This window comes from Pongo pygmaeus, chromosome 8, assembly GCF_028885625.2.
Source record: "Pongo pygmaeus isolate AG05252 chromosome 8, NHGRI_mPonPyg2-v2.0_pri, whole genome shotgun sequence".
Classification (NCBI taxonomy): domain Eukaryota; kingdom Metazoa; phylum Chordata; class Mammalia; order Primates; family Hominidae; genus Pongo; species Pongo pygmaeus.
Genome location: NC_072381.2, coordinates 134,978,368 through 135,001,592, shown reverse-complemented (window position 1 = coordinate 135,001,592; position 23,225 = coordinate 134,978,368). Strand labels below are relative to the sequence as shown.

Sequence of the window (23,225 nt, the reverse complement as noted above, 5' to 3'; positions counted from 1 at the left end):
GCGTCCAAGGTGCATTCATCTCACAATTTGGGTATAAGGTAATATCAATCCAACACTTAACTCTTTCAGAAAATAGAAGAGGGAATGCTTCCAAACTGATCTGTCATCCGAATGAGCCTAATTCCAAAACAAGACAAAGACAGTACCAAAAAAAGAGAAAAGTATACACCTGGTTTAAAATTCTAAAAATTTATTCTACCAAATTTAAAGAATAAAGGAGCAAGATCATATGACTATGTCAACACATACATGAAAATCATTTGACAAAATTCCACACAGTGAGGAAGACGCCTCTGAAACCCAACATGGAGAGCAAGCCCTTACTGGTGAAATCCTGCAAGCTCCCCCAAACCAGGAACCAGGGAAGGACGTCTGTTGTCGCCACACTTACTGAAGTCATCCTGGAGGGTTCTGGACAGCTCAACAGAAGAAATTAAAAGCATAACGATCAGAAAGGAATAAGCATATTGTTTTTATTCACAGACTTCATGAATTTTTATACGGAATCCTAAGCAATCGCAAAACAACTCTGGAACAAACACATGAATTGAGTCAAGATCCCAGAATCTAAGATCAACATACAAGTCAGTTGTTAAATACAAGTAGCAATAAATTAAAAGGTTAAAAATTTCAACCTAATTTAGAATACCGTCAAGAACAAAGTATTTGGAAATGGAGTTTGCCAGATAAGCAAAGCCTCCAGGCTGAAAAACCACCCAACGCTGCCGAGGACAATGAAAGAACCCAAACAAATGCAGACGCCAGTCAAAGCCAAGAACTGAACACTTCAGTATCAAGATGTCAACCCTCCCAAAACTGACACCCAGGTTCAATGAACTCCCAGTCGAAATAACAAAAAGAATCATTGCAGAAATTTACACCTGAATTCTAAAAGTAATATGCAAACTTAAGAGACGTAGAAGCCAAACCATTTAAAAATAAATAAATTTAGAGGACTCATGGACTCACATTACCTGGCATCAAGATGTATCACAGGCCAGGCGCGGTGGCTCACGCCTGTAATCCCAGCACTTTGGGAGGCTGAGGTGGGCGGATCACGAGGTCAGGAGATGGAGACCATCCTGGCTAACACAGTGAAACCCTGTCTCTACTAAATATACAAAAATTTAGCCGGGTGTGGCAGCGGGCACCTGTGGTCCCAGCTACTCGGGAGGCTGAGGCAGGAGAATGGCGTGAACCCAGGAGGCACAGCTTGCAGTGAGTCGAGATCGCACCACCGCACTCCAGCCTGGGCGACAGAGCGAGACTGTCTCAAAACAAAACAAAACAAAACAAAAGATGTATCACAAAGCTACCTAACCAAGCCAGCATGGAAGGGGCATAGAACAGGCAAAGGTAGGCTGAACCAAACAGAGCAAAACCAGAAACAGGCTCACACACCCTTGGTCAACTGATGGTAATTCAATGAAGAAAGCAGACAATTTTTATTTTTCAACAAATGATGCTAAAACAACTAAATAGCTACAGGGAAAAAATAAACTCTGTACCTCACAAAAAGGTAATTCAAAGTGGATCGCATATATCTAAACATAAAAAAAAAACTACAAAGCTTTTAAAAGAAATTACAGGAGAATTTATTTCAGACATTACAGTTGGCAAATATTTCTTACAAAGAATACAGAAAGTGTTAAAGGGAAAAAAAGACATATGGACTTGTTCAAAATTTAAAACCTCTACTCATCAAAAGACACTATTGGAAAAACAAAAAAGCAGGCCTCCAACTTGTGAGAAAATTATCACAATACATACATCTGACAAAAGTCTTATATCCAGAACCACAAATCAATAACAACAAAAAAAACACAAACAAGAAAGCTCTAATTTTAAAATGAGCAAAAGGTGGCCAGGCGCAGTGGCTCATGTCTGTAATCCCAGCACTTTGGGAGGCCGAGGCAGGCAGGTCACAAGGTCAGGAGTTAGAGACCAGCCTGACCAACATGGTGAAACCCTGTCTCTACTAAAAATACAAAAATTTGCCAGGCGTGGCGGTGCATGCCTATAATCCCAGCTACTCCAGAGGCTGAAGCAGGAGAATTGCTTGAACCCAAGAGGCGGAGGTTGCAGTGAGCCGAGATTGCACCACTGCACTCCAGCCTAGGCGACAGAGCAAGCCTTCATCTCAAAAAAATAAAAAATAAAAAATGGGCAAAAGACTTGAGTAGATATTTCACAAAGAAAACACAGGAATGGCCAAGACTTCATCAGGATAAGTCATCAGCAAAGTGCAAATTAGAACCACAATGAGATATACTTCATACCAGCCAGAATGGCTAAAATCTGAAAAACTGACACCACCAAGTGCTGCCAAGAACGTGGAGTAACTGAAACTCACACACTGCTAGTGGAAGTTTAAGATAATCCCACTCTGAAGAAAGTTTTGGCAATTTCTTGTCAAGTTAAATATATATTTGCCATCCAGCCCAGCAATTCCACACTCAGGAATTTACTCAGGAGAAATGGAAACAAAAATTCACAAAGAGGACTGACTTAAGGGGGCACAAGGGAATTTTCTGGAATGTTCCATATCTTGAATGTTCTATATCTTCGGCGGTAGTTATACAGTTGTACACTTTTGTCAAATGAATTGTACACTTGAAATCTGACTTCTATGTAATTTTTACCTAAATTTTAAAAATGATAAAATGTTACACTTAATTGAGTATTCATATACTTTTGTATACTATTCTCAAACTTTTAAATGCTCCCCCCACTAAAATTAACTACACACACAAATACTGCTGGCTGCCCCCCAAATCCCACTCCCTCCTTACTCACAGGACACCTAATTTTAGCCCATATATGACATGCCCTCCTTTCTTTCTCTCCTACCTGTGGCTAAGGCCCAGGAGCTGTCTTGAAGCACCAGGGCAGGGACCACCATCTGGAGACCCCAAGCTCAGAGGAGACCGAGTTCCCAGGGGCCATGAAGGCACCAGCCCCAGCTCCCACGGTTTGTCTACAGGTGTGTCTTCATGAGAGCAATCAGCCAGATCCTATTCAGGATTTAGTATTATTTCAGGGCTGTTTTTACACCTGAACCTGATCCTAACTTGATTCAGAAAGTTCATAAAGTAGAAATTCAAAATTAAGCCTCTTCATCCTATTTGCATAATCCACAATGGGCATTTAACTAAACATATCTTATACTTTTTTTGTTTTGTTTTGTTTTCCTTTTTCTTCCCCAAATTCACTTTGTACCTTTACTTTTTCCCACAAGAAAAAAAAAAAACAACACATAATTTCTATGATTTATTGTGCAACTGAACATGCTAAAAGACAAAATGACATTTTCCCCTACAAATTATTTGGTGCCTGTGATTTTCTGAACACTACAGCCAGATGGTTCTCATAGAAACTGAAAAGAGTGTATTCACATAGTTCAAAGGTTTGCTTATTTTTTGGTCTCAAAAAGACTATATTGATTGTAACGTGCAGCTCTACAGGAAAAATCTCGACAGTGGAGGCGAGTGCTGATATTTATGACTGCACTTGTGCTCATTATGGCTGTCTCTGACAGGGGTCCATTAAAATCAATTTTTATGTTTCTTATGTATTTTCTTTATCTAATGTTCTTGGCATTGTGTTTATTAGCCAGTTAAGAGAAACACCAAGCATAGGAGTGGGTGTTTTTTTTTCTTTTTCTTCTTTGGTCAGAAATAACAAGAGCTACAATTTTAATAGAATGAACTGAGGAAATTAAATGTTACATTTCAAAGCAAAACACTAAGGAACGCTTTACATTTTTTATGTTTTTGCAATTAGAGAAATACAGTGGGAGCTGTTCACAAAAAGAGAAACATGTACGCTCTTAGAAATGACAAGACCCTAAAGTCATGCTGAAAAGGGGCTTTCGGGCCCTTCCCTCTGGCAGGGCCATCCTCAGCCACACCCGCGCCAAGGGTCTGACCACGGCTCTCAGAGGGCAAGTGGGCCTCCTGGTTAAGGGATTCCAGAACATCAAGCAGTCCTAGTATGAAACTCACCTGGTAGACTCTGGAGGAACAGGGAACGCTGGTCTGGATTTTTTTTTTTTAATCAAGATGAATCCTGCATCTCCCTGTCTCTAAATTTCCAGAGAAATATGCTGAAGAACCAAAATGTTCAATGCTCATCACCAAACAACTCCTCTGTAAACGTAATCAAACATCTTGGAGCTCCTAATGAAAGGGTATGAAGGGAATGGCCCTGGGTTGATTGGAGGCGGAGAGCTCCTGAGCAACACACAGGGAAGCTGCAAATGCAGCAGCCATCACAGCACGCTGTTTTGAGAGACGGACTCGTGGTTGCGGTTGTGGGGGTAAGGCTATGCGTTACCCTGTGATCAATGGAAAACAAGCCGTTATCACGTATACTCCTCGGTTGCTTCAGCATGTGCGATATATGGGAGCACGTGGGCTCATACTTACTCAGCTGCAGATGTCCCCTTGCCCAGGAGCTTTATTTCGTGCAGACCCTGTTCACAACCAGACAGCTCCAGCTTCCCCAAAGGGCTGTCCAGTGTGGTGCGTTTCATTTCACAAGCCTTGTCCATTTTTCCAAGTACCTAAACAGAAATAATTTTTAAGACAAAGTGTATACGTAAGAGGCTGGTCGTATATAAAACACAACAGAAGTACTGGTTATTTAAGACATAAAATATATTCCAAAGCTTTTCCTCATTTTTGGAATTATATGATGCATCATTTTTACAATATGGTTACTGTGAAGACAGAAAATTACCACAATTACTTAGAGCAGCCAACCAATACTACAGTCTCCTTTTATTTCCTAAAATTACTATATCCCGATTCTTCTCGTTTGTCTTTAACTAACGCATCACTGAAGGAAGCTGACCTGGTAAGAGCTCCTTTTAAATAATACCCACAACTAAGCTAACTTTGTTTTACTAAAACAATTAATAAAACAACTACCACAGACAATAAATCCCAAAGACAAACTGTTCAATATTTGGAATAAAGTACATTTTAGAATGAAGCATGTACGCAATGACTTACAGAGATTCAACTCAGCACCTACGCCACGGCACCTGTGTTAGGAACCAGCCCGGAGAGGATGAGCAATGCTGGGGTGTTCCACTAATGCTGTGGAAAGCACGTTTAATTTACATTTAAAGAGATGTACAAGGCTGGGTGCAGTGGCTCACGCCTGTAATCCCAGCACTTTGGAAGGCTGAGACAGGAAGATCACTTGAAACCAGCCTGGGAAACGCAGCAAGACCCTGTCCAAAAAGAATTAAAATTAGCTGGGTGTGATAGCACACACCTGTAGTTCCAGCTGCTCAGGAGGCTGAAGAACAGAGCCTGGGGAATACGGGGGAACACATCTACAGGCTACCTTTACACTTGTACATTTCTTTCTCTCTTTTTTTTTTTTTTTTTTAGAGATGGGGTCTTGCTCTGCCGCCCAGGCTGGAGAGCAGTGGTGCAATCCTAGCTCACTGCAGTCTTGAACTCCTGGGCTCTAGCGATCCTACCTCTTCAGCCCCCTTAGGCACTGGGTCTTGCTATTTTAGCTCTGTCCTCCCATTGCCACAGCTTCTCAGGAAGACACACAGCAGCTCGTGGCTACTCAAGGAAGGCTGTCCTCACGACTCCCATCACACCTGGACTCTTCCCACTCCAACCCAACCATCAGCCCTCAAAGCTTACTGAGAACAACAAAGCAAGGGCTCCCTACCTCGAGGGGCTGGAGCAGGGGCAACAAACTAGAGCCTGTGGGCCAAATCTGATTCACTGCACCTGTCTTTGTAAATAAAGTTTTATTGAGACACAATTGTGTTCATTTATTTACACACAGTCTCCTGCTGCTTCCATGCTGCAGCGGCAGAGGTAAGCAGTTGTGACAGAAGCAGTGTGGTCCTGCAAGCGCAGAACACTGACTCTCTGGCCCTCCATAGAAAAGGCCTGCAGACCCCTGGAACCCTCTACAGAAAGGTCTGCTGACCCATGGAAGGGCAGCTCACTGGCACCTTCCTGCTCTGTTCCCACACTGAAGCAGGTCTGAATTCCGCATGCATCTCAAATCTCTGCGCCTTCACTGAAGGCCCTCTCCCTGCCTGTCCGCTGGGCACCTTGCTGCCTGGTCTGCTATCCTGTGAAACCTGCCACCAGCACTCCAGCTGACCTTTCCTTTCTGTGTCTTCCACATGCTTCTAAGGCCACACTTTGGTTCTCTCACCTGTCTTTCTAAGAACGAGGAGAGAGGTGCGTTTATGTCCCTTAAAGGGACCAGGGTTGGGCAGTGGACCCCAAACTACACAAGTGTTTTGTAGAAGCATTACTCTCAAGATTCAATCCTAAACTGTCACACTCCAGAGCCGCCTGCACAACCTCTCCTTTTCTGTGCAGACTGACAGGGATTTGAACTGGATCCCATTCGATCGCCCCAGAATATGGAAATGGGATGTGCCAGAAACCATGCCCCATCAGAGAAGCTCTGCCCACATCACACTCCTTCAACATCTCACCCTACAGCTTCCCTGCTGCCTCAAGGGTAAAAACCAGGCTTCCCGAGAGGGCAAAGACAGCCCTGTGGAAGGAGTCACCTGCCTTCCACTTACCACGTGGCAGGGGCCAGATAAAGGCAGGGGGTGCAAATCATGGCCACCCGCCCACTGTCCGTTTGCTGTGAGAAAATCACTCTTGGTGCTTCCAATGTCTTTGTCTGTAGGATAAATCAGACCAAATCACAACGGCGGCACGAGTTTAGAGGGAACGTATGCAAAGACCAGGCTTCCCAAAGGCTCTGTAGGATTTGGGGATCACTGTTATTCCCACCATATCAACATTTTAACCCAACCCCCTTCGCCTCTGATCTCATCCCCTGGAGCAGGCTGCCCCAACTCCCCCAAGTCTCATTCGAAGCATCACCATCCCACCCATTCTTCCAAAGTGACTGCCTCCCCTTCTCCCATCTCCATTTCTCAGAGCCACAATCTTGGCCCCCTGCTCCTGCAGACATCTCCCACCATCCTGGGCCACTGCTTCTCAGGCAGGATGCTGGCAGCTCTGCTCAGGGCTCCCTGAAGAACAGCACGCATCACACACACAAGGGGTCATAAAATACTTGTGGAACTGAATTACCAGTGTGACCACCATCCAGGCCAAGCGTCCATGAGAGCATTTCCCAAAGTGTGTTCACAGAAGACACTGCTCAGACAACAGGGCTCTAGAGGCAATGTGAGAAATCTGGATGCTCTCTCACCACTTCTTGGAAACTCGCCCTGCACGGTGGTGGGTTAAAGCTTCCAGCAGACTGGCAGTAAACAGCCCAGCTTGGGTTTCGCTCTCTCAAATGTGGTTCTCCATAGAGCCACGTTTGCTGCTCTATCATCCCAGTTCGGGCAGGGCTGCAGGCTGTCAGGGTCAGGAGGCCTGGGCTCAGGGCTCTGGACTCAGGTGGGGATCCTGGCCAGCCCCGAGCACCTGCATCAGGTAGCACTCTTAACAGCAGGTGTCAGAAACTGACACGGGCTAATTTAAGCACAAATGCTGTTTACTGAAAGGCTACTCCACAACTCAAAGAACTTCTGGGAAGGCTGGAGGAGCAGGCTCAGAAAATAGTAGGAACCAGAACTGGCCACGCTCCAATCACAGCCAAAATCAAGCTTCAGGAAACATCTGTGGGGCAACCTGGCACAGCAGGCATGGCAGCTGGCACTGTTGCCACCGTTGACCCCGGAAACAGGATGTGGTAGCTATGGCCACAGTTGATTCTCGGCTGCTCTGCCTCCGTGGGACCTGCTCCCAATTCGAGTCCCAGGCAGGAGCCCAGCCCTGGTGCTGATGCCCGCCAATATGTGCCAGTGTCCGAGCAGCTGCAGGAAGGGACGGCCTGGGAGAGGAAGGGTTTGCCCACGTCAGCGCCTGAAGCTGCACTGCAGACATTCGGACTGGGGAGTGCCCCATGTGGGGACTGGTCAGACACTAGCTGCGCACTCCTCTCCCAAGCCTCTATTTCCTCATCAATAAGACCCCTGACTCCTCTACCTGACAGTGCCACTCTGAGGGTCTAACCTGAGACGGCCACGGCCAGGGCTTTGGGCACTACACACCGTGACGGGCTGGAAGGGCTGTCACGCCATTCTGCACAGACCACACCTCGAGTTCACCCCCAATCCAAGCGTCAGCCAAAGGGGAAGAGATTGGAGTGTGCAGAGACAGGGCCAGGGAGAAAGGCAGGAGCCTTGGAAGGCCACTGGGGGTGAATCCCAGTGAGCTGAAGGAGGGGTATGGGGTATGGGGGATGGGGTGTCCCCCACCCAGAGGAAGGAGCAGGGCGGTGGAGAGCCACAGGCAGCTTAGCCCCGACAGCCTCCCAGAGAGAGGAGTCCTCAAGGTTATCAGGGTCTGGGACCTGACCACAAGAAGCCAAACCTGGGAGGCCAGCGGTTGGGAATGCGGTTGGAGAAGGCTTCCAGCCAAAGCTGGTGTGGCCAAGTGAACTGCCTGCCCTGGAATGACCAACTCTGCACCCCAGAGAGCACCGCCACCCAGGAAATGCCCAAGGACCCCAGCTGCTGGCCCAAGGGACCCTAAAGCTCTGGCACATCCCCGACTGAGCCCTGCAGTGCTATCCCCATGACCAGCATCATGGCATGGGCCTCTCATCCAAAGGACAGGCCGGCCTCAAGCCCTAGGAACCAGCTCCCCTGGCCAGCAAGGGTGGCCTGAAGCCACGGGAACACACTGAATCAATTACAAAGCGGGGAGTTGGGGGGACCAGGTCAGCTCCATCCAAATCATTCCAAGAACCAAAAAAAAGGCAACCAGTTTATAACTGCAATAATGAATGAGTTCAGAATCTGACTTCCAAATGAGCAACAGATTCCAGCTCCTGTCCATATCCAACTGGCTAATTATTTAGGTATGAGAAGCATGAGGAAGCGAATTCCTCAGACCTGCTTACAACCCTAAATAGGATCAAAATAAAGCCCTGCCTCATTTCACCTGAACATGACAATGAGCTGGAACCCACCCCCCAACTCCCCCAACCCCCCCAACCCCCACCCCCCTGCAACCCCGCCTAAGAGCAAGCCTCCCACAGAGGCCCGCAGAAATGGAATTTGATATGTCACTGAAACCTGCATACTACCTTTTTTTCCTGTAGACAACCAGAGCATTTGGCACAGTTCTTCTGCGGGCAATGGAGAAGTTAGTTTAGGGCCGATTCCTAAAATGCAATGGCTGAGGTCTCTACAGGACAGAAGCCCCAGGCCACCGAGCATGGCAGCATCTCTGATGTGATGCCCAGGGCTGACCTAGCAGGTGTGCACACCGGGCCAGCAGAGAGGTGGGGGGATGCCTGCAGACTAAATGGGGGCATCGCAGACACCAGGAGGGACCCACAAAAGCCAGAAATCAGGCAGTGAGAAAAGTGAGTTTCAATAGCATGAAAATGTGACAGGAGTGAAACCATCGCAACCCAGCCAGGCAAGAGGCTCAACTTAGAAGCCACAATATCAGCCACACAAAGGCTGGCACAGTGGTGGCCTGGACAGGTCACAGGCAGCCATGAGGGTAACGGACCCTCTCCCAACACCCCGCACAGCAATACCGCCATGCCCCAGACCCAGGAAGAAAGACGTCTGGCTCCAGTGATGAGATCCCATCAGGATCTTCACCAATGCCCAACAACCTCAAGAGAGGGCCATTCAACGGGGGAGGCCAGACCCACAGCCCCAGGAGGGACGCTGGGAAGGGGACTGGCCCATGCAAGACGAAGATTCACTGTGACCCCTGCAACCTTGACAGCACCCCAGCCTGAGCCCAGAGCCAGAAGGCAAGCCCACACCCAGGCTAGCACGCGGTGGGCAGAGTGGCGGTTAGGGAACCACCCCGCAGGGCTGGGGCCACACTTCGGGGGAGAGTGCGGGCAGCTGAGAGCTTATGGAGAAACTGACATCTACACAGAGAACTGAACTATGGGGAGGGGCCGCCGGGCGAGGAGCCACGCAGGCCAGGGCGAAGGCACCCGCCACGAGAGCTGGGGGATGAGGCCTGGTATGCCTGGAGAGGCATGGGGGGCACAGCCACGCTCGGGCCCTGAGGCCGCCATGGCCAGGCCGGTCCTGCTGGCTGCCTTTTCCCTGAAAAGCCACAGAGTTTTCAACAACGGGAGATGCAGCTGGTTTGCATTTTGAGGCTCCCTCTGGCAGCTCTGTCAAGACTGGACCAGAACCGAGGTCGATTGTGGAAATAACCCACTGAGAAGAGGAGAAACCCAACCAGGAGAGAAGCAGAAGGGAGATCAAATCACGGGAAACAAACCAGGAACAATCAAGAGACGTTTAACCGACGCCTCAGCAGCCCCTACACAGGAGCTACTGGGCTAAGGTGCCAGAAACTGGAAGGAGACAAATGTGATCTCCTAGAGGGAGAAAAATTACCCACAAAAAGTAAACCACACCGTACGGTGCTTGCAACTTTTCCATAAATCTAAGATTATTCCAAAATCAGTTTATTTTAAAAAAATCAAATAAGGTAGGATGATTTAAACTATTCCTTTGTTATCTGCATTTTCTCAGCTTTCTACAGTTAGTACGAGTCGACTTTTCAAGGAGAAAAAAACTGTATTCATATCCAATCTGGGCCAGTCATGGTGGCTCACACCCGTAATCCCAGAACTTTGGCAGGCCGAGGCAGGAGGATGACTTCAGCCCATGAGTTCAAGACCAGTCTGGGCAATGTGGCAAAACCCCAGCTCTACTAAAAAATATAAAAACATTAGCCACGCTGGTGGCATGTGCCTGTAGTTCCAGCTACTTGGGAGGCTGAGGCAGGAGGATTGCTTGAGCCCAGGAGGTTGAGGTTGCAGTGAGCCACGATAGTGCCACTGCACTCCAGCCTGGGTAACAGAGCAAGACCCTGTCCCCACTGAAAAAAAAGAAAGAAAAAAGGAAAAAGAAAAATGAGAGCTATACAAAGAAATAAAGAGTACCTAAAATTATGAATACATGGGTAAATATAACATACAAAAAAAAGCTAATATGTTACACCATCGATGTCAAGTAGAAAAACAATGGCAAACATTCTCCACTTATTGTTATCTCACCATGTCTTATATGCAAAACAAATGATGGTTAATGCTTTTCTGAATAAAAACTGAGGTGTACAATAATTCTGTGAGTTAAAAAAATAAAGATTAGAATAAAATGAAAACACACACAAGTAAATCAGATCACATCTTCCCTTCATTTCCATCACGATGAGAAAACACTTCCTGTGGATACAGCTTAAGCCAGGGGTCCAGTCCACGGCCTGTTAGGAAACGGGCCACACAGCAGGAGGTGAGCAGCGGGTGAGCGAGTGTTACTGTCAGGTCAGCGGCAGCATTAAATTCTCATAGGAGTGTGAAGCCTATTGTGAACTGTGCATGGGAGGGATCTAGGCTGGATGCTTCTTATGAGAATCTAGTGCCTGGTGATCTGAGGTGGAACAGTTTCATCCCCAAACCATCCCCCCACTCCCATCTGTGGAAAAATCAGTCTTCCACAAAACTGGTCCCTGGTGCCAAAAAAACTGGGGACCCCCTAGCCCAAATGGTCTCAAATTCGGCAGGGCCACACTTCCTTCTCTGGCCTCAGTCCCCCATGACCCCATCGCACCCACATCCCCGCTCCCCCCGCCACTGCCCCTCACACTCCAGCCTCGCTCTCGCTTCACAGCGTCCGTGCTACTGTTCTGTCTCCTTCCCAGCCTGCACAGTGGCCACTGTCATCTCACTCACAACCATGCTCAGACGTCACTTTCTCAGAGAAGCACCACTATACCACTGCAGCTCTCCACAGCCACTACACACTGCAGCTCTCCACGGCCACTCCACCACCGCAGCGCTCCACGGCCACTCCACCACCACAGCTCTCCACGGCCACTCCACCACCGCAGCGCTCCATGGCCACTCCACCACCGCAGCTCTCCACGGCCACTCCACCACCACAGCTCTCCACGGCCACTCCACCACCGCAGCGCTCCACGGCCACTCCACATTACAGCTCTCCACGGCCACTCCACCACCGCAGCTCTCCACGGCCACTCCACCACCGCAGCTCTCCACGGCCACTCCACCACCACAGCTCTCCACGGCCACTCCACATTACAGCTCTCCACGGCCACTCCACATTACAGCTCTCCACGGCCACTCCACCACCGCAGCACTCCACGGCCACTCCACCACCGCAGCACTCCACGGCCACTCCACCACCGCAGCGCTCCACGGCCACTCCACCACCGCAGCGCTCCACGGCCACTCCACATTACAGCTCTCCACGGCCACTCCACCACTGCAGCTCTCCACAGCCACTACACATTACAGCTCTCCACGGCCACTCCACCACCGCAGCGCTCCACGGCCACTCCACCACCGCAGCGCTCCACGGCCACTCCACCACCGCAGCGCTCCACGGCCACTCCACCACCGCAGCTCTCCACGGCCACTCCACCACCGCAGCTCTCCACGGCCACTCCACCACCGCAGCTCTCCACGGCCACTCCACCACCGCAGCTCTCCACAGCCACTCCACATTACAGCTCTCCACGGCCACTCCACCACCGCAGCTCTCCACGGCCACTCCACCACCGCAGCTCTCCACAGCCACTCCACATTACAGCTCTCCACGGCCACTCCACCACCGCAGCACTCCACGGCCATTCCACCAACACAGCGCTCCACGGCCACTCCACATTACAGCTCTCCACGGCCACTCCACCACCGCAGCACTCCACGGCCACTCCACCACCGCAGCGCTCCACGGCCACTCCACATTACAGCTCTCCACGGCCACTCCACCACTGCAGCTCTCCACGGCCACTCCACCACCGCAGCGCTCCACGGCCACTCCACCACCGCAGCGCTCCACGGCCACTCCACCACCGCAGCTCTCCACGGCCACTACATCACCGCAGCTCTCCACAGCCACTCCACCACCACAGCTCTCCATGGCCACTCCACCACTGCAGCTCTCCACAGCCACTACACCACCACAGCTCTCCATGGCCACTACATCACCACAGCTCTCCACAGCCACTACACCATCGCAGCTCTCCACGGCTGGCTAGGCTTCTCCTTGTGTGAGAACAGGAAAGTTGGGCTGGTTTCAAGTCTGTGTTCTGAGGAATTCCTGTTTTCCTTCAACCCAGAGTAGTCTTAGCTGATCTACTGCTGTATCCCCAGCATTTAGAATAACAGTGCCTGGCACCCACAATTTCTCAGCAAATATATGTTGAACAAAACATCTAATTATATGAATCATGCAATGATAATTGAGATAGGAGTTCAGAAGGAGAACTCCAGGATTAATGAGAGCCTGTATCAAGGGGTTGGATGTCCTGGGGAGTCCAAGAAGGCTTCCTGGAAGAAGTGCTGAGACAGAAGGGATAGTGTTGTAGTTTTCTGGGTGGAGAGGAAGAGGAGAAGAGAGACTGAGGCAGGCAGGTGCGCACAGGCAAAGGCACTGGCGCTGGAAGAAGCACAGAGCATTAATGAGCAGAAGGTGGTGACCAGGTCACCAGGAGGGAGAGGACCCGGCTTTAAGATGACACTGCCTCAGCAGCTCCTGGAGCAGTGAGGGCCAAGTCCTGGGATGCAAGTCGGAGAAACGAGGGAGAACACAGATTCCAGGCGTGTCAAGGGCGGGGACAGGGAGAGGTGTCTGGGAGGCTGCAGCCACAACCACCAGAGACAGGGTGACAATGTGTGTGCAAGCTCTCTCCAGGCAAATCATAGAATCTGCTCTGGCTACAAGTGTGCTGTGAAAAGGAGAAAAGAAAAAAGCCAACCACCTACTACACCCAAGCACAAGGTTCACAGCTCCATAAAACAGGGTCTGTCTTAGAAAGAGGAATTCCTGGCCCTTCTTCCCTGAAGCAGCCCACCGGAACCTCAGGGAACACACAGGGGCAGAGAGGCCCTCGGCGTACCATCAAAGGAAAGCAGGCAGCTCCAGTGTCCCGTCTAACTCAAACACGCCAGCTTCGAATCTGCAGAATAAACGACGACGTGGAAGACCCAAATGTTTAGGACTTCCAGATTTTGAACCGTCGGTCCTAAGGGGGCTCCAAAAGCTGTAACAGGGCATGTGCACATAATGGGACAGCCGTGTCACTGAGAGTACCACAGTCTAAGGGGCAACCAGACAAGCAGGCGTCCAGTGGACTCAGTGCTGTCTGCCTCTCGGGCTTGCACAGAGGGACGACAACACAGCCCACATTTGGGACAACACCACAGCCCACATTTAGGACACCCAAGCGATTCAACAGTCAGGCTTCCTAATGTCCCCCCTTCCCACTCCCGCGAAGCACAAGCCTGCGGCCCCACAGCCTCGCAGTGCTCCCTGCACCACCACGGCATCCACCTAAACCACATGAGTGGCTGATGGTACTTGGTGGCAGAAAAAAATTGATTTTTCATGGCTATTTGGAGACCTCTGGAAAAATGAAATGAATTTCATTTCATCTCCCTTTTAACGTGAATGGCGTTTAAATAACAATGTTCTGAATTAAGCAATTGGCGCCAGAGGCCAGTTCCTGCCATATTAAAAGGAAGAGACCCAGAAACAGACACTGTCTTCTTTTTCCCCTACTGGTAGTCGTTTTCCAGGCCTGCTGCACTAAAAACCATCAGGTCTAAAAACCGTCCTTCCAGGACCATCTTTGCAGCTATGTCTTTCCCTCTTAACCATTTCCACTGCCGGTATCCTGTGCAATGAAAACACACAGAAACAGACTAGCCGGGTGTGGTGATGTGCACCTGCGGTCCCACCTATCCAGAGGCGGAGGTGGGAGAATCGCCTGAGTCCTGGAGTTCCAGACCAGCCTGGGCAGCACAGTGAGACCACACCTCAAAAACATAAAAACGAACGGGCTAAAAGGGAGAAATCACCTGCCTCCTTGTAAGCTGTTTACAAACAAGGTAGCCCAGGTCCCCTGTGGCCTGGGCTTCGGGTCTGTGTGAAGGGGGAGTTTGGCTGACCTGAGGGAGGAAGAGGACCATGTCGGACTGCCTCACAACCTCCCACAAAGACATCACAAGATGAAAACTAGCTTTGCAATCTCCCTTCTGAGCAGGGAATAAGGGGCATTGGGGAAGCCCCTCTCATCCTCAGGACTCACGCTCAGCCCACCTCAAAATCAGGCATGAGATAGTATTTTAATTTAAAAAAAAAAAAGAAAAGCATGTGTCAAAAACACTTCATCCCTATCACCTAATCATAAACCTGGCCACGCGGTGTGGCTGATGCTCACCAAGTATAAAGGGCCACGGCTAAGAGATCCCACCCGTGGTCCCAGCTGTAACCAGGGGTCTCCCCGTGGATTCAGCTGGGTCACATCCAGCACAAGACAGTCAAGTGTGGCTCAGTTCATTCTGCTCTCACAACCGAAAGGGGTTCTGTTACATTGAAATCGTTTCACCAGACAAAACTGGAGCTGCCACCTGGGATGTCAAACTGAGAAGGGATCCAAACGGCATTCCCAAATGCCACCCCAAAGGCTCCTCGTGGGGGCCTAACACGGGAGCCCTGGAAAAAGGGAAACACTCCTGCTTGTGGCTAAAGTTCTGTGAACCCGGCTACACGCATGCAAAAACCGAAGGGGAGATTCTGCATTAGAATTACATAACCAGGCCTGCAAATTAAAAGAAGGTTTCTACCTGAAGCCGCATTCCACAAATACTGCTCATGTCTTGGCTTACGCACAGACTTCCAGGGTCTGGGTCCTTGAACAGGAGGTGTGCCGGTTTTTATTACTGTCATCGGAGCTGGCCCCGCACAGCAGAGCACCTTTCTGATTAATGATGCTTTGGTTGTAAAGAATACTCTAACAACAAGAGCCCTGGGGAATTAGGGATAGTTGAACAATGAGCCCTGGCAGCAAGGTTCCAGAAGCACCCCAGGCACGTGTGTCTTATTAAAGGGCTCAGCATAGTCATTGAAATAACACATGACGTGTGGCACATTATAAAACCAACGTGAAGATGCCTACACATCAGATCCCAGAAGCAGACGGACATCTAAGGAAATCTGTTCACTCGTCTTTAAATCACCCATTTTGAGATATAAACTGGCACCTGTCTACATTTAAAAATCATACTTAACATAAAATCTGGTTTTCTTTTCTAAACTCTTCTCTTTGGTACATAGATGGAACTAAATATGAGTAATGCGGGAAGATAAATGCTGTTCTGAAGCTCACACACTGCTTTGAATCTGTGCAATCAAGCAGGAAATCAGTCAGCAAGCAGTTAACATACAAACTGCTGTGTGTGTGTGAAAGTAATAGATCACACCTAGAGAAAAGGGCAGAAAACGTAAATGTGTACAGTTTTAACAAATTGCTCCAAAAATTCCCTGGAACTTCAAGCACTTTGGAACAACGTTTCCAGATTATAACTGCCACTCCCATATCCATTCCGACAGTTTAGCTAAACCAACTCTAGCTCTAACTGACGATTCGTTTGTGATACCAGAACACTGTCAAGACCAGCCTATAAAAGTCTTTCTGGGGCTGGGCACGGTGGCTCATGCCTGTAATCCCAGCACTTTGGGAGGCCAAGGCGGGTGGATCACGAGGTCAGGAGATCGAGACCATCCTAGCTAACACGGTGAAACCCCATCTCTACTAAAAATATAAAAAATTAGCCAGACATGGTGGCGGGCACCTGTAGTCCCAGCTACTTGGGAGGCTGAGGCAGGAGAATGGCGTAAACCCAGGAGGTGGAGGTGGCAGTGAGCCGAGATCGCGCCACTGCACTCCAGCCTGGGCAACAGAGCGAGGCTCCGTCTCAAAAAAAAAAAAAAAAAAAAAAAAAAAGTATTTTTGGAAGGTTCTTAGTAACTATTACCTGTTTCTTTAAGAGGTTTCATAAAAGGCTTTCCTACTTGCCATCTCACTGCAGACCCAAGAAAAATCTATATGAAGAGGTTCCATGACATGAATGTCCCAGTGTCAGAGGGTGTGCAAACCTGAGTACTCAGGTGTACATGCCCGGTGCACGGCAGAGCTGGGAGACACGGCCACAGGCTAAACACTGTGCGTCCTCTAGCTAATTGTGTAGAGGAAAACATTTTAATGCTAAAATACAGATAAAATGAAAAATTACAAGTTGTTTTTGTTTGTTTGGCAAGGCTGCAGGGGCCTGAGCATGCCAGAGATGCCAATCGTTCTTGAGGGTGGGAGGTAGTGCAGCCAGCTTAGGCCTTAGAACCCTGGAACGTCTCTGCACCGGAGCCAGGAGGCAGAGCGGGCAGCCACTCTTTTGGTTTCAGAAGGTCACGGGCTGCTCTGCCTTCACGACACTCCCAGGTCATTAGGACACAGTAGGTACCAGTGCACCTTCTCACACAGACCTTGTCTTCAACACAGGTCACAATGGACACTTGCCATCAAGAGATGCTTCTGCTACCTCCAAGGTACCTGGCAGTGTCTGAGCGGGCACTTCCAAGAGGCTGGGACCCCGCCAGTCTCTAGGAGGGTAATGAAACCCACCATGGGAACCTGACCCTAACTCCAGGACGCTTGGCTTCTGACAAGCACATTGTGGACTCACACAATCTCATGAATCCAGCCAGGGTCCTGCCTGGTCAGAAATACCATGGCACCCTCTGCTCAGAACACGAGGCCACCTCCGCTGTCTCTATGGAGCTGGCAGGACTGTGGCTGTTCCTTTAAAATCAAATAGTGCTCCCCAGCCTCTAGACAACGGGAATGCATTAGAAGAGAAGAGCTTTCATAGTCCCCAAATCCTGTAAAAGCAAGACGGATTCCACGGTGGAGGGAACCCCAAGTCTTGTGTGAACCAGGGAGCTGTGCGCGTCCACGTCGGCAGCCCGGCCCTCCTGGCAGCATGGGCTTGGAGATCCGCCTATGAATCTCTTCGAGCTGACCCCAGGCCCGAGACATCCGAGACCTCAGCACACTCTCATGCCCGATTGAATCACACCACACTTCAGCCTTCATCAAGCATGATTCCTTTAGTTTACTATGAAAAAGACAATGAGAAAACACCATGTTTTCCCTCATTTTTAACTAGCCCTGCTAGAACTTCCTACGCTAACATCTGTGATAATGCCAACTGCCTTGCAGAAGGGAAAGAAGCTGCACCGGCCGTGTGGCCTGGCCAGGATGGCACTCACCCCACAGGGCTCTGGCCCAGGTCTCCCACCTGTGCCCACCGAGGCCCCCGCCGGGTCACACATCTCACCCCACCAGCAGCACACTCCTCACAACCTGGGAATTTTCTGGCACTTCAGGAACCAACTAACTGCTGTGCTGCACAGTGACAGCCTGTCATGAGGAGTAAAGAGGTGGCAGGCTGGTGTTCAAAATGAAATGTCACTTCTTCAAACTGTTACAGCTTGGGAAGCTTCAGCTTAAATATGTCATGGCAGAAAATAACCTTATTCTTTATAGCCTCTAAAGTTGGGTGAAGTTTCACTGACTTCTTAGAGAATAAGTAACATGTGCGAACACAAGAAGATCTGACGGAAACATCAACTTTCTCAATTAAGCAAGGCAGCCAAAGCCACTAATTCCTGCCCCGAGCAGGTGCTGGGGGCTCTCTGTGGCCACTGTGGAACAGCCTGGACAGTCCCGTCCAGTGGCTGAGGGGAAGCTCCTCTTTCTCCTCGTCCAGCCATCGCCATGGGATTACACCCCTCCCCACCAAGGAAGGACCTTGTACTAGCAAAGCACCAAGTGTTTGCAATGAAGCCATGGGAAGAAAGCCATGGTGAATACAATTTTCTACCTGCCCTGGGATGGAATTTGTACATTCAGAACATGTGGTTTTTGTGTCATGTTACCCACTTAATGATATAATCAGTCAACACTGGGATTCACCATAATGCGTGTCTCCAGGTTGACAACCAAACCCTTGTGTGCGCAGATCCTATGGACAAAGAGCACTGTGGGATGGGGGCTCCAGGACGGGCACCCACCCCAGCCTCAGGGCAATCTCCGGCAACCGTCCAGGAGTCACACACCCACACAGGAAAGGAACAGTAGCTTTCTGCAAAGCCTACATGCACTTCTGGCCACCTGAGGCAAAGGCATTACCTGTGTCCAGAGGCCCAAGGTAGTAAGCCCCTCTTCTCCCAGCCCGTGACCCCTGCAGGGCCCCCATGCCCTTCCCAGGCATGCCTTGGTACCTTCTACAAATGCTAAGATGCACCCTGCCAAGAAGATCTGAGTAAAACTAGGGAGGAGCTATTTCCAGTGACCTCCAACCCCCACCAGACTCAGCAGCGTTCTGATTGCTTCTTTATCTCCCACTCACCCTTACCCAGGCTTCCCAGAGCAGGGAATTCTTCTCCATTACATGCCGTGGTTCTGTGTGCATTAAGTCCCAGCAGCTCAGTTCAGCACACAGGGCCCTTTGCTGCCTTCTTGGTCCAGACCACTGGTCAGTCCATCTCCCATGGCCCTGCATGCGCTGCACCGGCACGCTTCCCTCTGCACACATGGGCCTCGGTCTGCAAACGGCAGACGGACGTTCCCACGGCAGGCAGCCTGCATGTCCTCCTGGAGCTGTGACTCCTGCACTGTGCTGCTGGCACTAGCACTGGGGAGGTGCACAGGCCTCAGCTGCGGCCCCCTGGACAGCAAAGTGCAGCCTCGGCCTTGTGGGACCTGCCCTGGGCCTGGGGTGGGCAGCACACGTTTGTTGAGCCAACACTGTGGGCAGATGTAGACCCCCTGACCCCAGCAGGTAGAGGGTCCCTCCAGCAGCTCTGGCCACATCTCCCCAAGGTACCAGGTGGAAACACCCTCCCTGGGGGCCTGGAGGAGAGTGTGGACTCCTGCAGGACTGAGGTGGGTTCTCTTAGCAGCTGCTGTTGGATACAGTTTGAATCTGGCCCGGCTGTGAGCCAGACTGCCAGAGGCTCCCTCTCTGAGGCTACCAGTGGGTGACTTCCTTTCTTACATGAGGTCACTGAAGTCCCTTCCATCCAGTAATCTGGAAGAATCTTCACACTGCAGGTCTCTGAATCGCAGTGAGCTGTGAGGCCAGTGACTTCCACCAAGAGGCTGGGCAGGGGCCTCACTCACTGCATCCAGAGCTTCTCTGAACTCACCCTGCATGCAGCCACCCCGCGTGACAGGGGGACACACGGACTGAAATCCCCTCACTGTGTCCAGCCTGGTGTGACCTCCTCACTTCCCAAATAACGAAACTGAGGGAAAAGGGGCACTTGGAGCTGGTGAGGTCACTCTGATGATGTGCGGGGCTTGAGCTCTGAGCAGCCCAGACACCAGCTCTCCATCCCCACCCGAGATCAGAACTGGCCCTGAAACTGCTTCCAGGAGGGCCATGCCCAGTCAGGCTGGGCACGTGGACATCTGACAGGAATCCAGGGACAGCAGGTAGTGGGGCAAGCCTGCGTGCCATAGGGGCTCCGTACGCGCACCACAGGAGCTCTGTAGGCACACCTTAGGGGTTCTGCACCCACACCGTAGGGGCTCTGTACGCACACCATAGGGGCTCTGCACCCTCACCACAGGGGTTCTGTAGGCGCACCGTAGGGGCTCTGCACCCTCACCGTAGGGGTTCTGTAGGCGCACCGTAGGGGCTCTGCACCCTCACCATAGGGGTTCTGTAGGCGCACCTTAGGGGTTCTGTACCCGCACTGTAGGGGCTCTGTAGGCGCACCTTAGGGGCTCTGCACCCACACAGTAAGGGCTCTGCACCCGCACCGTAGGGGCTCTGTACATGCACCGTAGGGGCTCTGTACCCACACCGTAGGGGCTCTGTACTCGCACCGTAGGGGCTCTGTACTCGCACCGTAGGGGCTCTGTACATGCACCGTAGGGGCTCTGTACTCGCACCATAGGGGCTCTGCACCCGCACCGTAGGGTCTCTGTACTCACACCGTAGGGGCTCTGTACTAGCACCATATGGGCTCTGCACATACACTGTAGGGATTCTGCACCTGCACTTTAGGGGTTCTGTAGTCACACCTTAGGGGCTCTGTAAGCATACCATATGGGCTCTGCACCCGCACCGTAGAGGCTCTGCACCTGCACCGTAGGGGCTCTGTACGCGGACGGTAGGAGTAGACAAGGAGATGGAAGGAGATGCTTTAGGACACGTGCACACAATGGGACACTCCAGTTTCGGCAACCTCGGTCTAGTGTCACGGGTAGCAGCCCCACTCCTCCTCTGAGTCTTGTCTACAGCAGCTCTAACAGCAGGGTCAGGTAGCTATGATAGCGGCTGTACATCACAGAGCCAGAAATATTTCCGACCTGGCCCATTTCAGGAAACATTTGCTATCCTGATCTGAAGGATCCTGACAGCATCTGTTTTGTCTGATCCCATCTTTTTCTGCCCACTGATGAACACGTCATGAGCTCATGCAGATAAACCAGATGCTTGCCGCACTGCCTGTGGCACTACAACCTCAACAGTGATGCTGTCACAAATGTTTCTGGAATTTTCTTTATTCTTTTTCTTTTTTGGTAGAGACAGGGTCTTGCTATGTTGCCCAGGCTGAACTCAAACTTCTGGCCTCACGCAATCCTCCCATAGTACTGAGATTACAGGTGTGAGCCACTGTGCCTGGCTGGAATTTTCTAAGTCATGGTGTAGAGAGGCCAGCTATCCTCTAATGCAAAGCAATGCCACCAGTCACCAGTCAACACCCACGAGCTGTTGATGTGCCGGCCACCAGTCAACACCCACGAGCATTAAGCCTGCGCACCACTGAGAACAAAGAGAATTAAGTCCTCTTTACCCTTAGCAAAGACTAAGTTTCATGAAATTTCTGCAGGGAAGAATTCTTGCGTGAGACGCGTGGGATGATTTATGACTCAGTGTCCCGAATGGAAGAGCCTGGTGTTCCAGACACGTTCCAGTGGCTCCTGGTGTTCCAGACACGCTCCGGTGGCTGTGGACAAGTGGGCCTTGATGGCACCAGACTCCGTAAAGGTCTCGTGCTCCTGGAGCGACAGGCTCCATCTCACCGCGAGGCCACGCAGCAGAGGAAGTGCACCCTGCTTCCAAATGATTAACCCAATGCTCTAGTCCACAAGGCAGGAAATTTTATGTTCTAAATTAGTTACATTATACCCAAAACCTATCAGTGGCTTGATAACTTGAACATATAATTTTATACCTTTTACTCTTTAAACAATAATTCAGTCTAATCCTGCAGCTGAAGCCAAGATTTCCAGGCCGAAAGTGCACTTTCCATTTGATTAAATACTAATAAATGCAAGAATAAAATACCAGTCTTTTATCTTACAGTAAATTCTTCAAAAACCATATACTCTAACAATTAATTATTTCTCTGGAGAAAGGGACAGGCCTTTCCCCTCGAAGACAGCTTAGTAGTCTCCGAGTCTTAATTATGACAGATAAAACATAATTTATAGTAGTCCAGGGCTTACAGAAAAATGACATCATAGTCGAGGTTCTTTGATTCTTGAAGTGACCTGTCAGTAGTCAGGGCTCTGGGAGGAGTGCCCCAGACAATCACCACTAGGCCCAAAAGAGTCAGGACAGTCCCTCTTCCTGCAGAGACATGCCCCATGCACAGAGCTACTATAATACAAACGGCAAGATATGTATGTATACAGCTGATGCTCGGACAGTACAAGGATTGGGCTGTTGAAGCCCCACACAGTCAAAAATCCACATAACCTTTTGACTCCCCCAAAACTTAACTGCTAATAGCCTACTGTTGAATGGAAGTCTTAATGATGACATAAACATTCAACTAACACACATTGTGTATGTTATGTATATTATACACTGTATTCTTACAGTAAAATAAACTGGAAAAAGTTATTAAGACAATGCTAAGAAAGTGAAAATATATTTACTATTCATTAAGTGGAAGTGGATCATCATGAAGGTCTTCATCATCTCCATGGTGAGTAGGCTGGGAAGGGGAGGGGGAGGGTAAGGAGGAGGAGGGGAGGAGGAGGGGGAGGAGGAGGGAAGGAGGAGGGGGAGGAGGAGGGGAGGAAGAGGGGGAGGAGGAGGGGAGGAGGGGGAGGAGGAGGGGAGGAAGAGGGGGAGGAGGAGGGGAGGAGGGGGAGGAGAAGGGGGAGGGGAGGGGGAGGAGAAGGGGGAGGGGAGGGGGAGGAGAAGGGGGAGGGGAGGGGGAGGGGAGGGGGAGAAGAAGTGGGAGGGGAGGGGGAGGAGGGGGAGAAGAAGAGGGAGGCATGGGGGAGAAGAGGGAGGCATGGGGGAGGAGGGGGAGGAGG

General features: G+C 50.3%; 1 protein-coding gene across 3 annotated transcripts in view; it reads right to left on the bottom strand.

Moving 5' to 3' along the window:
- Window positions 1–23,225, bottom strand: part of MGMT (O-6-methylguanine-DNA methyltransferase) — a 300,789-nt gene that overhangs the window by 224,261 nt on the left and 53,303 nt on the right. For all 3 annotated transcript variants that reach the window (XM_054435997.2, XM_054435998.2, XM_054435999.2), the window contains one exon: window positions 4,428–4,564. In XM_054435997.2, the coding sequence (XP_054291972.1) occupies window positions 4,428–4,564 (137 nt within the window). The remainder of the gene's footprint in view (window positions 1–4,427; window positions 4,565–23,225) is intronic.